This window comes from Lagopus muta, chromosome 23, assembly GCF_023343835.1.
Source record: "Lagopus muta isolate bLagMut1 chromosome 23, bLagMut1 primary, whole genome shotgun sequence".
In the NCBI taxonomy this organism is placed as follows: Eukaryota; Metazoa; Chordata; class Aves; order Galliformes; family Phasianidae; genus Lagopus; species Lagopus muta.
Genome location: NC_064455.1, coordinates 5,985,593 through 6,001,146, shown reverse-complemented (window position 1 = coordinate 6,001,146; position 15,554 = coordinate 5,985,593). Strand labels below are relative to the sequence as shown.

Below are 15,554 nucleotides of genomic sequence, written 5' to 3'. Positions count from 1 at the left end.
ACACTGCCTGAGTCATCTGGGACATAGGCAGATCCCTGCCCTATGGAACAGGGTAGAAAAATGGCACTGAGATCTCATGTTGTTGCTGCAGTTTGGGATCTGATGACCTTCTCTGATCCTGTTCATCAAAATACACTTCGAATTAAATTACAGTAAATCCAGTGAAGACCCTTTTCTAATGGTAATTGAGTATGCATGGACCACTCTGACTCCGACTGAGTGTAAAGTGTAAAGGCTCTTAATAGATCACTTTATACTCACATCTTTAAGACACTATCAAAAAAAACCTTGAAAACACAACACAAACATAACTAAGTGTTCTCAGACAAAGATCACCCAGTGTTTTTCTATGGAGGCGTTTGAGGAAACAGTGGATGTAGTACCTAGGGACAAGGCTTAGTGGGCAACATTCGTGCTAGGTGGACTGGATGATCTTAAAGGTCTTTTCCAAGCCTACCGATTCCACGATTCTATGATTCTATGAATGTAAAACATCAGGATTTTCTGAGTTACTACATTTAGCTACAGAAATGCCATCTAGAAATGTCTTGCTTACTACAGAAGCTGCAACTGCTGAGTGTACAATGCAGACATCAGAGCAGAGATCCCAACTGTGGGCCCTCCACGTGCCCTCCTGACTCATCACAGTCTTCCTGCTAAGTTGGGCATGCGGCACTGCCTACAGCAGAGATCAAAGCAGGGCCGGAGCTGGGCAAATGGGCTGAGAGACAGAGAAGCCACAAATGGAGCTGCACAGTTACTAATGAAGGCCAGGGCTTTGCAGGCATCAGGGCAAAATGACCACATTGGGATGGCAAAAAGCTGGTTCTTCCTGATTTACAGAACTTGCTGTGGGAAAGGCATGTGGGGAAGGGGAGTCTCTTGTTAGGGTGACAGGGATCTCTTGGAAAGAGTCCAGCGGAGGGCCACGAAGATGGTGAAGGGCCTGGAGCATCTCCCCTATGAAGAAAGGCTGAGTGAACTGGGTCTGTTCAGCTTTGAGAAAAGGAGACTGAGAGGGGACCTAATCCAGGTCTATAAATATCTAAGGTGTGGGGGGCAGAATGGCGAGGCCGGACTCTTTTCAGTGGTGAGTGGAGACAGGACAAGGGGAAATGGCTGGAAACTGCAGCATAGGAAGTTCCGCACAAACATGCGCAAGAACTTCTTTACAGTGAGGGTGACGGAGCACTGGAACAGGCTGCCCAGGGAGGTGGTGGAGTCTCCTCCTCTGGAGATGTTCAAGACCTGCCTGGATGCCGACCTGTGCGACCAGGTGTAGGGAACTGCTTTGGCAGGGGGTTGGACTCGATGATCTCTGGAGGTCCCTTCCAACCCCTACAATTCTGTGATTCTGTGATTCTGTGAGCCAGATCCAGGATGGTCCAGTGGCAGCCAGGAAAGAGGATAGGAGTTTGGACCATCTCAAGAAGCAGAAACACACACAAGTCTTACCGCAGCCTTGCAGTGCTGAGGCTCTCAGTTAACTGAGCTCTTGAACAATGCCTTGTCTCTGACCATTCCAGAAGTGCCTTCTTACAACTGAAAAACCAATGACTTATTTTCTTTCAGTGTATCTGATAGAGTTAAAAGAAAACACCCTGCCAAATGCCATTGCACCATAGGACAGGCTTCGATCAGCTGGAGCTGCCAATGCTCCTCGATGCATGCTGTACATCACTGACTTGGCTGGCTGCATCCATCAAGTGTTCCTGCAAGGGAACCTTCTGCTGGGAAGGGCAGCATGCGGGAGAAATGGAGTTACTGGATAGCCCTTGAGTTTTCTCAGAGGGAGAACTCAAGAGCACTTTATGTTTAGAATACCATCCAGCTATGGTAAGCAAAGGCCAGATGAAAGTGCATTTCTGAGCAAGATTTCTGCAAGAACCGACCTTCCAGCAGTAAAAAACCTTCAACAGCTCCCATGGGGCTTGGGTCCTCATTCAAACTCAGCAAAGGAGGTTCAGTGCTACTGAACCTCTTAGGCACTACTATGGTGGGGAATTGTCTCTCCACCCCTAGTGTGCAAAAGTGTTCCCGCCTGGAAACAGCACTGCTCAGCTCAAGGACCAGAGCACAGATTTCAGATTGGCTTCCAAAGATTCTGCTCAGGAGAGGAGATAGAGGATAGAGACAAGTATGGAAGAAGGAGAAACACTGTTGCTGAAATGCTATGGCATTTTGACATAAAATATGCTGAGAGATTCCAGAAACTTGCTTTATGGTTAAAAAAAAAAAAAAAAAGAAGAACAAAAGCAAGCCCCATTTCCATTAGCCTTTTATTTCCTGCTAATTGTTCAGTACTCCTTCCAGTTTGGAGCATGAAGCACCATGGCTGGCTCATCTCCTGCCTACCCAGCTTTGTAGGTTACCTGGGGTGCGGTGCAGGAGGAAGGGGGAAAGGGAATGATGGAATGCGGTGCAGATGATGCTCATTAATTTTGGAAGAAGATATAAAAAGTAAGCATTAAAGTCTATCCTAAATACAAGGATTCAGCTGACTGAGAGCTCATCTGCTTCTATCTCTTGGCTAATCGTGAAGGCACTTCTGCTGTGTCACTTCAAAGGCTCAGCACAGCTGGGAGGGTTTTCATCAAAGCTTCTACATGTCTGGGGGAGGTTTCCCCCCCATGAATATACATCACTGGAGGCTCATTTTCCCAACTTTTCCCATGCCTCTCTCTGATTGATCCTCATTTCATTCAGATGAGTTCTTTCTCTCTGGATGGCTAAAGGGCAAGAGACAGCTCTCTCCAAAGCTTTCCCACTTGCCTGATGCCTCTCTGAAGCTTTTCCTCCCATCAGAGTGGGGGAGGGAGGGAGCTGTTCAGACAAGAGATTGAGCCTTTAAATTAAATTCTTGTCATCCAAGGGCTGGGCCTGATAGCAGCGGGGGTGGGAAGCATTTTCTCCCAGTATCGAGATTCTGGCTGGATCCTCATCTGGTGTAAATGTGTATCAGTGGACCGACCTCAGCAGTCATGCAATCTGAACTCTGAGCCTTAAAACACTTCCCCTCTGTAGCAGCTGGATGAAATCAGCATCATCCCCTGTGCTCTGCAGAGTACGTGAGCTCCACAGCCAAGGAACACTTGCTATTCCACCTCTTTTGCTCAGTTCCACCTCTTTTTCAGTGGGGAGGGAGGGCTGGGCAGCCTGGTGGAATTTCAAACACTCAGCCACCCTCAGCCAGGCTGGGATTTCACAATAGCCCAGGCCCTGGGTGCACGCAGCACGTGCAAAGTGCTGGTGGAAACGCGGGCCCCTCTCCTAAGCTCAGAAGTGAGCTCAGCCCTCCTGGAAATTCTGGGCCTGGTGCCATGCAGTTACAGCACGTCTCCTGGCTGGTGGCCAGGCCAGGAAGCCCAAACCTCACCCCGGCTTTTCCACCCTCCACTCTCTCGTTGCTTATTCCCTGGGGCCAAAATGACCCCAGTAATCGGCAGGTCAAGACAGTGCTGGAGCAACTAGAAACACTCCCTTATACCACTGATAAAGGAACTCAAATTGAGTGATACTACGTTGTTGGTGATGCCTTTTTAAAGAAATATTACAAATCTCCTCTGCAGTAACCGATGGAAATGAGACAGACTTAAGAGGGCACCATCTGGTTGGTCCTCTCTTGCTCCAGTGGCACCCACAGAATATGGGGACATCCCAAGGGCAGCAGGGCAGCAGAGCAAGCATGGACCATCCACCAGCAAGTCTTACAAGCAGAGCCTGCCTGTGTCCTTACAGCAGGGAACATCCTCTCTTAGCTCAGAGTCCCACCAGCCTGGAGCTCTGACAGGGAGATCTAACAAAGTCCCTAAGGACACGTCAACCTCCTGGGGACTCTTCCACCGCCATGATGTCTGTTGGCACCTCCAAATCCTGTCCATCACATTCAGTTCCAGACTGCTGCCCTCCCCTTCACAGCAAGAGCCTCTCTGGAGAGGCATACAGAACCCACTCAGTTGTGTTGCTCCTGCATGGGACTGGGATGTTCCTTCTCCCAGACCATGATGGGATTTTCCCTCATCCATCCCCTAAATGGGTAATTGGATCTTGAATAGTGTACCACTTCTTTCACTGGGATGTGTGGTTGCATCTACTTTGACACAAGCCCCTTTCCAAACTGCAAGTTGGCAACAATAAAAAGGAGAAGTCTTTAATTAGTTATCTGGCTAATTAACTTTTACAGCACTGTATAGCTTTGGCATCCAAATACTACAATGCAAAACACTGCAAACATTCAAACAAATGCTGCCCTCCCTGCCAGGAAGTGCAGCTGCCGCTACAAGTGGTTGCAGAACAGCACTTCGCTGCCTCAGCATGGAAATCCACCTCTGGGCACCCTACACACCCCCTTGAGCAGTAATTCACCTGATGTTGATGTCCACATTAAAGACAGAGTATATACATAGCTTCCCAATGTCGTGTGTTCCCTTCCCAGCGTGTGCATTCACTCCACCACTGAGTGAAATCCACCAAAGACAAAATGTGTTTCCTGGTTGAAAGGAGTATGTAGAGATCCCTGCATCCCCTGTCCAGAAAGAGGAAGAAGAGCCTCATAACAATGGCCAATGCACTGCATCCTGCAGTCCTGGGCCCACAGAGAAACCCCAAAATTAGGCAGGGTGGCATGGCACACAGTACAGAAATGCTCTCAAGGCATCTGAAGCCTGTGGGATGATCCCCGAGAGCATAGTTTGGCTTAGAGAATACAACAGACAGGTTGCTAGAAATAAGTCACTCTCTCTGTTGGAACACGCAGGGTCCCCACCGCTTTTCCCACGCTGATCGGTGAGAGGTGGGGGTTTCGAGAGGCACGGTGCCCCCAGGAGGTTCCCGTGTTGTTGTATCTGCACTGCGGGCTAGCAATCATTTGACTCTGTGCATTGGAGTTTCACCGTTACTGCAAGTCCAGGCAAGCTCCTTGACTGCCTTCAGCATGAATAAAAAGGTGCTGTAAAGGGGAGGGGACAGATTTCAAGAAACATGAGAAAAGCGTAAAGCCCTGCAGTGACTTGAGTCCACTGCCTGAACAGTGCCATCTCACACTGCTGCCCTGCTGCTTGGGGTGGGGGCACAAAGACAGGACGAGTCCATGATTTCAGGCTGGGACCCAAAATAAGTCTGCTCTGTTGCAGTTCCGGCTTTACCTGAGATCCATATAACTACTGCATTTAATTCACTTGTGGTAGAAAACCAGGTGGCAGGTTTGTGGCCCTGCTGGAGAAGCAAGTGGTTGACTTTCTGGTGATGCAGCCAGCTGCCCGTGAAGGATAGCAGCAGGGGAATTTCGGCGAGGCAGCACAATGTTTGCACACCACATGGCTGCATGCAGAAAGCAGGTCACAGGGAAGGTGAAAATGAAGTCAGTTTGGAGCCACAGCATGAGCAACCACTCCTGCATCAGGGGCAAGGCTCTTCCGACATCCCTTAAACATGCACACAGGAGACTCTTTTCATTATTTGTTTGCTGTGAACAAATTAGCAAACTCTTGGGAGGGAGTGGGCTCATCCCAATGAGAGCAGGGTTTTTGCCTTACTCAGCAGGGGCTTCTCCTGCTGAGGAAAAAAAATCCCTGCAGATTTGCACCTGTTTCACAACAAAGTAGCCGGGGACAGGGCAAGTACAATGGTCCACGCCACTGTCATGGGACAAGAGATGAAGAGAAGGTCTTTCCCTTTGGAAAAGGGAAAGACATGCATCAAACCTGCCCTCCCCAAAAGAGAGGAAGATCTGAACCTGGAAGTGACAGTGATGCCTGTAAAGGCCCCCGCTCATCTGTCTGAGCTGCAGTCAGGACAGCTGTTCACCTGCACACAGCAGCACCCATTCCACCTGACTGCAGCGTTAGTGGTAATGAGGTTGGTAAGGGAGGAGGGTCTGCTGACTGGTGACTGCACACTGCTTGTGCAGGTATGAAACAGCTGGAAATGCTGCACTCTCTTGGGAAGCTCCCGAGGCTTTACCCAAGCACCCTTATTACCTACCAAAGCACAATGGCCTAATGAAGCTGTGACACAAATCCAGTATTTTACACCCTGTTGGGATTAACAGGGTTCAGGTGTCTTTGTGGGATTACTGTACTCTCCTCACCATGCAGAAGCAGACTTTGAGGTGCATACATTCTTTAATTGTGAGCCTTGTATCTGGAACTGCATCAGTTATAGCTGCTGTGTGTGCTTTGGCGACCCTGAGTTCCTTGAAAAATCCCAAACCAGAAATAAAGAATTTGTAGCATTTGTATGGAAAATATGGTATGTCGTTTGTTTTGTTTTTCATTTTAAATATTTCCAAGCTTGGTTTAAAAACCAAATCAAGACTGTTCTTTTTTTCTTGGTGACAAGTTGCTGAGATGCCTGTCTGGGTCAAGGGGACACTGCTGTATTTTATTTGACATCACTCAGCTCTGCCGACTTTTTAACCCTCTCATTACCAATAGCAATTTGTTCTTTTTCAGCAGAAAGAAGAAAACATTTTCCCCACCAACTCAGGCTTCCCAAGGCCCCAACCAACTTGGCCCTGAATGCCTCCAGGGATGGGGCATCCACATCCTCTCTCGGCAGCAGTGCCGGCACCTTATCGCCCTCTTAGTAAATAATGTCTTCCTAAACATCTGATCGAAATCTCCCCTCCTTTAGTTTAAAGCCATTCCTACTTGTCCTGTCACTATCAGAGTGTGTAAAAAGTTGGTCCCCCATTATAGCCTCCCTTCAGTACTAGGAAGCCACAGTGAGGTCTCCCTGCAGCCTTCTCTTCTCCAAGCTGAGCAGACCCAACTCCCTCAGCCTTTCTTCATAGGAGAGGTGCTCCTACCCTCATATCATTGTCACAGCCCTCTTTTGGACCCATTCCAACATCTCTGCATCCCTCCTGTGCTTGGAGTCTGGACACAAAACCAAGCAGAAAACACCTAATCCTTCCTGCAAATTGTGGTCAACTGAAATGTTCTTTAACTTTTAGTTATGGATCATTATGGTTTGGTTTCCCATGGTGCCACTCAGACCAGAGATGCCTTATTAAGTGTTGCTTACACGTGGGCTTTTTCTCACCTGGATCTCAGCACGCAGCACACAGCGCCCTGCCAGGACCAGTGCGCGGGTGGGGCAGGGCAGGAAGGAGTGGCATGACAGCACTTTCTGCCGGCCAGTCCCCCCAGCGGTTTCACAAAGCCACACCACAGCATGCAGTGACCGCCCCGCAGCACGCTTCCTGCAGTGCCCCTCCTCAGGAAGGGATCGGGCAGGAAAGGTTACTCAGACAGGGTTTGCCCTCCTAGTCTGAATCATGTAGCGCGGACAGGCCAGAGGCGGCAAAACAATGTGTTCCTCAGCTGCCAGCTGTACGCAGAGGCCCAGGTACAGCGCACTGAGGAGGGACAACTCCTGTCCCAAAGCATGGACATGACTGAGTAGGCCAGTGGGAGAATGCGGGATTTGCGCAGTGATGGATGCACCAATGCATCACTAAGCCCAGACCCTGCAGCAGCCGCATGGTCGCTATGTGCAAACCGCCAGGCTCCCAGCAGCGCACTGACGGCTGCAGCAGCGTTCTGCCCCACACATCCCTGTAGATGTGGCTCTGCGCACCGTGCATGTAAGGCGGAGGGGGGGGGTCAACGCCCAGTGGGACGGGACGGCCAATCGCACTACACACAGTGTGGCGCGCACACAGCGCCCACCCGGAAATAAGTTCCGGAAGTAGGAGTGGGTCCCGGTAGTCTGTTCCGGAAGTACCCGCGGCCGGAGCGCGGCTCATCTCTCCGGGCGGCAGCGCCTCCTTGCGACCGGAGCTGGGAGAGCAGCGCAGAGCCCGGCCCCGCCCAACCTGGCCCTGAACGCCCTCAGAGATGGAGCTCAGAGATAGATAACCTCTCCGGCCAACAGTGCGAGCGCTTCACCGTCTTCTGAGCAAAACATTTCTTGGTACCATCTAACCCAAACCTCCCTCTTTTAGTTGATGCCACTCCCCTTTGTCCTGTTCATCCTGGTTCAGAGCAAAATCCAAACATGGAGCATCCCAGCTCTGCACTCTGCTTTCCGCGCGGCGTCATTCTGTATCTTGTAGAACATACTCTTGGCCTGATAACATACACTGAGAGAATACACCTTGGCTTCTCGTAAGTATGAGACTGACATAACTTCACATAGTTCTGCTAACAGATTTCTATACCTGCTAGGTTATTATCAGGTATCTCATGCAGTAAAACGTTGTTTGATTTCTATAAATATTTGACAGCCACACAGGTAAATTCCAAAGGTCACTTTTTACGAGGTGCCTCAGAGGAAAGGGCTCATGCCATGTTCTGTTCTCACGTAGCCCATTCCAGAGATCAACTCTGTTACACCGGAGGGCATTGTGCTGCAATCTTTGCAGCATTTCTGCTTTCATCCTAAGCAGTCTCACCTCTGCTCCCTCTTCAGTTCGATGAGTAGTGCCACGCGTGGGCTGCACAAGGAAGTGAAGCTGTGCACATGCGTGTCAGTAATTAACCACATATTCCTCCACCATCTATACAACTTAGTACAGGAAAACAAAACGATGACAAGGTAGCAAGGAAAGAAATAAATTTCACGTGGAAAAGTTCTGCTTCAGTATGTCTGCATGGAGAATCAGAGTGCTGGCAGTTCTGTGCTTCCTGTGGCAGCCCAGAGGTACGTCATGGCTTTGTCACTTTCACTTTGCTGGGCTATGTGGCTTTGCTTGGGGGAGGGAAGACATAGACAACATGTTGAAAGCAGTAAGGATGGGAATGATTTTCATAAAGTAAAACATTTCACTGTAAAGAAATGGCAATTTAAAATCAAAGAATCATAGCATGGCTGAGGTTGGAGAGGACCCTAAAGACCGTCCCACTCCAACTCCCTGCTGTGGGCTAGTTGCCCCCCACCAATTCAGGTTGCCCAGGGGCTCATCCATGGTCTTGGGCACCTTCAGGAATGGGGCACTCACAACCTCTTTGGGCAGCAGTGCCAGTTATCTGACTACTGAATATGTCTTGTTGAAGATTGCAATGTACGTGTTTATTTACCGGAAACAGCTGGTGCCAAAAAGTGCAAGCGGTGAGCCTGCATGCTGCATCCTGCTGTACTTGTGACATGTCTGCCTTTATGAGTTGGAAGTGGATGGGTGGAGTGACCCAGTGGTTTGTGCCTGATCTGAGCTTCAGGATGTGAGAGAACAAGGGAGTCAGGCTGGAGTTTGTGGGGTTGTAAAACAGATTGCAGGAGAATCCAGTGAAACTATGGGGGATGCTGCTCCAATTACAGAATTGGATGGCTCACACACATTGCAGTCCTAATTCTGACAGCTGTTGAGATTAAGATGTTTTGTGGTGAGGTGAGGAAAACGCAACAACATCACAGACATACCTGTTTCCTCAACTAGTTTACAGTCATAAGTGAATTGAGCTGCTGTGCCCCAAATTTTGAAACCGCCTTTGTCAACAACAAGTGATATTTCCTATTTCCAAAGCAATGTTTAATAATTCACTTAATTTTCCTTTTTGATCAGGTCATGGTCAACTTCCTCCTCCTCAAAATGTTACATTACTGTCAAAGGATTTTGATATGATTTTGACATGGACTCCAGGAAAAGGATATCCACCAGATGTGTCATACACTGTGAGATATGAAAGGTGAGTGCTTACAAAGGGATCTGATAGGAAGTATGGCACAGAGCAAACATCTCTGGGTGTGCTTAATCAGAGTCATTATGATCAGTGATCTGACTGCATCCTTTCACCGAAGTCAATCCTTTTCTGTCCGGAAAGCAGAAAAGCATTCTGCATGGATGCTGAATCTTTCAGCAAGATTCAGCATCCATGCAGAAAAACGTCCTTCACTTGCCATATAAATTATAACAAAAGATGTGTGATGTGGTGCATTTGTTTCTTGTTTTAGCAAGACACGCATGGACAAATGGATAAAGGTTCCTCATTGCAGAAACATTCACAGTATCTCTTGCAACCTCACGTGTGTGATTCCAAACTTCTTCATTAAATTCCGGGCTCAAGTAAAAGCTGCTTCTGGACGACTCCATTCGCCATGGGTAAAATCACAGTTCAAGGAGTACCATTTAGATGGTGAGTGTCTGTTAGGTACAGCCTGGCTGGAAGGACATCCCAGCAACAGTGTCTGCATGAGCAAATTAGTTAAACCAGGAAGAGAAACATGAAGCTTTATGAACGCCAGAATTGAGTGGGCACAAGCAACAGTGAGCCATGATGATTTGAAATTAAGTTTTGTGGCTGGTATCAGAATTTGTTTCATCAATGCTCTATGTGAATGAAGTGGTTCCAAGCTCACCACAACAGAAAGACAGTATCACTGAAGTTATGTTACATTAAAAAATGAGATGTTCCTTCAGCTTTCTGTTTCTTTTCTCTGGAAAAATAGGATCTTGAGCCTTAACAACTTCAGAGATCTTGGAAAGAAAAGCTGACCATAAGTGTCCATTATTAGCATAAAATATAGCACCTCCTTCCCTCATGTCCACCACAGGATATCAGCTAGAAGTTTAGATCAGCCAAATAAAACATTAGTTCTGTGAAACTACGATGTCAGCAAGCACTATTCTTATGTCTGTCACTCAATTGTAGTGGAACTGGCTCCCCCACTGCTAAACATGAATGTAAAGGAAGACGTAATCCATGTGAGTGCCACTTTTCCTATGGCCATCTGTGTGGAGAGTTTATCTTGGATGTATGACTTGAACTTTTGGAAAGCTGGATCTGAAGACAAGGTCAGTAAAAGAAGTACTGTGTAGATGAAACAGAGGAATGAAGCTGAAATGAAATAGATGCAAATATCTATGCAGGGAGTGATTGGAGGCTTGCCCAGAGAAATTGAAATGGCCAAACCAGAATTAACTAAAGCTGGAAAAGATATGAGTGTGTTACATTCAGTATCTTTGTTTTATTGGTAGTTCCGTTTCTTGCTGTATTTTTATCTATTATAGATGTGATGTTCAGAAGCAACTGAACAGTCAGAGAAAAATCCGTGGTTTAGAACAGCTAGTTTGGGTGCTGCTAACAGCATAGCTGTGGCAGCAAAAAGCATAGCACAGACATGAAGAGATGCTTACTACAAATAGCAAGCAAGGCAAGTGCCTCACTATGCACCTTCCAACCACTGGTGCCATGCAAACAGGACGATGAGACTCATGGCAAAAAGGGTAGAGAAACACCATCACAAAAATGAAAGAGTCCTCTTTCTAACCCTCTGTTCCTTTTGTCTCCAAACAGAAGCAATACAAAAGTATCTTTAGGAAAAAGGCAGTGACTATCGACACCACTGCACTCAGAGGCAATCACTGCTTGAATGCCAGATCTTCCATTCAAAGCATCGACTTCAAGCACAGCAAATTCTCTCAGCCAGTGTGCATGCTGTTAAACCATAAAGGTATGATCTTCCTGAGGAAGGATGTACTAAGATATCAGATGAGGTTACAGAATGTCAAAGAATTCCATCAAAATCAGCTTCTTGGGGGGAAAAAAAAAAAAAAAAAAAAAAGAGGCTTTCTGTTAAATTGTTTGGATTTGGATTTTCAAGTAAAAGGTTTCCGCCTTCTGTAGCAGTGTTTTCATTGGAAATATCCAGTCCTAAGATATTTCCCAAAAATCCTGAATTATTATACTTGGGTTATGCTACCACTAAAGCCTTGGGAATTTTCAAATTTCTCCTGGCAGAGAGAAAAAAGAAATCAATAAAGCCTTACTTTTTACCTCCTCTAATTAAGGCACTGGCTGGTATCAACAATCATTTCTAACATTTCTGACTTAGAGGCTGGTCTTAGGCATGTCTGCCATCCTTTTCTCTAGAAAAACAGGATCTCGAGCCTTAACAATTTCAGAGATCTTGGAAAGCAAAGCTGACCAAGACACAAAGGTGTGTGTTATTAGCATAAAATATACCACCTTCATGAAATTTGTTTTTGTCTTTTTCTGTTTCACTAGGGGAATGGAAGTTCCCTTTTTCTGCCACGATCCCGGTCTGTGTCCTCCTCATCCTTCTGACAATTGCCTCCACCATTTGGCTGCTGAAACAAAATGCAAAGCATAAGCAGATGCCTCAAGCTTTGGTATGGCCCAAATGCTGGAGTACCTTCCCGGATCGAAGTCTGGCTGATTTTCAGAGGGTATCTGGGAGGGAGTGTAAAAGTTGCTTATGGTCTGTGCTTCTCAGTTCTGCATTCAGAAGTCCTCTTACAAGACAGCTTTGATTCTGGCATATCCTATATCCAAAGTTTTCTTTGAAAAGCATCACTGACCTATTTTGTGTCTTTTCTCTGATAGGACTTATCTAATTGTAAAATTGCTGGACCAACCTTTTGCTGTGAGCGCAAAGAAAATGAATTCCTCACAGACTGTCTTATCTGCACAGATAGGCCAGTGTCACAAGGGAAGAAAAACAAAACTTTAGCACAAAACAACAAACTATGGATGGCTTCCTTCCTACCATCATCGTCATCATCATCATCAGAAGAGGAAGAGGAAGAAGACAGTAGTAGTTTCATACCATACACTGAAATGCTTCAGTTTCCAAGGAGACACTTCATCTGTCAAACATCCAGAACAGCTGACGCAGAAACTATCTTGGGCTCCACATCTGGAGGTCTCTCTCTGGATGGTGGATCCGCATTTGACTTAAGTGCCCTGGGTTTCTCTTTCTTTCCCACAAGAAAGAATGAGGTGGACACCTCAGGATCCCAAGGAAATGAAAAGGCATCACATTCTCACAGTTCCTCTTTGGGAAGAATATCACTCACTGATGTGAGATTCCCAGCTCCCAGGGAACATGGACAGCATGATACAGACAGCGATGACTGCCTGGAAGTGAGCATTCTTCACCCACTAGCAAACAAGAGTTGCACCAGGCTTCCAGCTGATGAACACTGTCTATATAGGAAAGATCATGATTTTACCATATATTACCAGAAATCAACACTTGATCAGCCTGTCCAGGTCAGTGACAACTCACTGCTCAACGAGGATCCCACCATGGAGAAACTCATTTACTTTCAGACATTACAGGTGGCAGAAGATGAAGGTATTGCAAGTGACTGTGACAGTGATAATTGCACAGGAGGAACACCTCCTGCATCCACGGTGCTAGGTGATGCATTTAGAACTTCAGATATGGAGAAAAGACATGATAAAAAGTTTAAATTCGAAGACTATCAGCACTCACATTACATGAGAAGGAGCTAGAGTATACCTTGCAGTTCTGCAGCATGCCTGGAAGATGCTAGAGAGCTATACAAATCCAGGCAATGATACCTGGACAAGAACAAGGACAAATAATCGATAGTGCTGTGGATTGTTTGTGTTTGTTTTTTGATGTCTTTGGTTTTGTGTTTTTTTTTTTTTTAATTTATTACATACTTTTTAATTTATTAGATATTAGGTACTAGATAAGATCTTTTTTTTTCTACTGATACTGTATGGTGATACTGATGGTCAAAGATATGGCTTTGGGACACAAAAGATATATTTTTACTGCTAGGTAATGTACATTAACTGTGCCCCTGTAGGAATACAGCTGTGACAGACGTTAAAACTATGACATGGGACACCATCTGAGCCCAGCAGGGGCGAGGCATGCAGTGATACCTCCTGTAGGTATCACATTGCAAACACAGTGCCTTGTGTTCTCTTGAGATTTGCTATCAACCTACAGAGATCACCTTCTATGTTTCAGTGGAGTGAACCAAAGTCACAGTGAGAAATGTGTAGCATGTTTATTTATTTATTTTGCTTTTTATACAAATGTACTTACTGTTCTCCCCTGCTGTGCAGGATGTCTGGGAGATGCTATATGCAGAAGTAATATACGTTCATAGATAAATCCGTGTGTGTGCTTTCATATTTCGCAGATCTACAAAGAGTGGCTCAGCTATTCTTGAAAAGCAATTTAAAACAGAACTCTGTCATAGGCTTTCCATTTCTACTCTTTTTTTCCTGAGTGGGGTTGTATGAGACTTCCCAGCCAGGTCACCATTTGGGTCACTGAAAGAGAAGGATTGCAGCTCTCTGAGCCAAGAATCAAACCAGAAGTCCACCAAGAAAAGACACAGGAGATACAGGGCCTCTCTTTGCTGGGCAATGCTGACTTCTTCAGATTATTTTTAATTTGTGCTCTTTGCATCTCATGGAAACATATTCTCCTAGGTTTCTCCCCCGCCAGTAGAAGGACATGGAGGAAAGCAATGTGTTTGAAGAAAGAGGGAGAAACAGAACTGTTTCATGTGAGGGAGGGGGTATCAATGTTAACATCTCTACAGAACCTGAAGAACAACATCAGAAAGAGGTAGGGAGGGATATGAGGTGCTGGGGCTGCTTCAGAAGAGGAGAGCAAGACGTACTAATTAAAATCCCACCTTAAAATTAAAGAAGGAGGTGGTTAAAAATATTACTGGAGTAGAAACCTCTATTTCTTACCCATCACCCCCAAAGTATCCTTAGGTTCATCCTGTATTGAAATCCCTCCTCATAATTTAGAAAGATACAGATCACCCAAATATAATTACCAACCAATTTCTTGTGCAATCAAGAAAATCCCCTAAGCCTTTAGTTACAGGAAGCTGAGAAGTTGAGTAACTTCTACAGAATTACTTGGATGTGTCATAACTTTCCCAAAAGGGCCTGTGATCAATTCTCTGTCTTGTCCAGGTTCTCCCAGGATGAGAGCTGGTGGGAAGGCTGCCAACCAGATGAGCCTTACTGGTGGAGGCAACATCCCACTCCTGGATGTCCTTTGCCCAGGCTTGAGACCTTCTTTCCACTGGAAAAGGATGAGGAACACCAGAGCACCTTGCTCCCTCTGTCAGTCTGTACCTTCTACCTTACCTAATGGCTGTAGCTATGCAATGATTAAAGAAGCTCTCCCCTTTCATTGGAAGAGCTGTGATCCAGTTCACTAACAAGCCTGGCTATTGCTTAGCTGCTGAAGAAGCTTGGAGGAATTTGAGCCTTACGCAGTGGCCTAGTTAGCCCTACACATAGTCAAGAACTCAGGACAGGACTTTCTCATTTTGTCAACAGTTATGTCCATGGGATAAAGTAATCCAGTGAAGTTACCCAGTCTGTGTTGAATGAGTAGTTAGATGATAAAAATTCAAAAGCAGTGCCTAAGAGAGCTTTCTAAGCTTCAAGTTAGGCTATACGTGTGAAGCTTTCTCTACCAATGATATCATAGGAAAAATAAGCAGCATGCAATAGTACCAGTTCTTCTGGTTTTACACACTTCTGCTGGTTCTAAATCCACAGCTCCTGAAGACAGACTACTGGTTTTCACTAAAGAACAAAATGTCTTCCCTTTTTCTGAAGAGAAGTTGAAAATGTAACTGAACAACACCCTAAAAGCCTAAGAAAGGAATGGAAAACTATGAGCTATGTCTGTTTCTTGCTTAAATTTCATATAATGTGTAGTTTTTTATTGGATGATATTGATGATATCCAGTATAGACCCTCATAGTGTCATCAGCCGCTAAAATTAACTGTAGGTCTACAGATGAGAAAAGCTATAAAAAAAAAAAAAAAAAAACAAGCAGTGGCAAGACA

At 45.9% G+C, this 15,554-nt stretch overlaps 1 protein-coding gene across 2 annotated transcripts; it reads left to right on the top strand.

Moving 5' to 3' along the window:
* Positions 1-7,950: 7,950 nt before the first annotated feature.
* IFNLR1 (interferon lambda receptor 1) lies at positions 7,951-15,499 on the top strand. Of its 2 annotated transcripts, XR_007380998.1 has the most exons (8): positions 7,951-8,646; positions 9,506-9,629; positions 9,895-10,076; positions 10,593-10,735; positions 11,238-11,394; positions 11,949-12,073; positions 12,288-14,301; positions 14,664-15,499. XR_007380998.1 is itself a non-coding variant. In XM_048969157.1 (7 exons), exons 1-7 carry the CDS (start codon positions 8,589-8,591, stop codon positions 13,200-13,202), a joined length of 1,704 nt encoding a protein of 567 aa, XP_048825114.1. In that variant the 5' UTR covers positions 7,951-8,588; the 3' UTR covers positions 13,203-15,499. The 2 variants fall into 2 exon arrangements, 1 of the variants encoding a protein (XP_048825114.1); XM_048969157.1 differs by having other exon boundaries at positions 12,288-15,499.
* Positions 15,500-15,554: the final 55 nt, after the last annotated feature.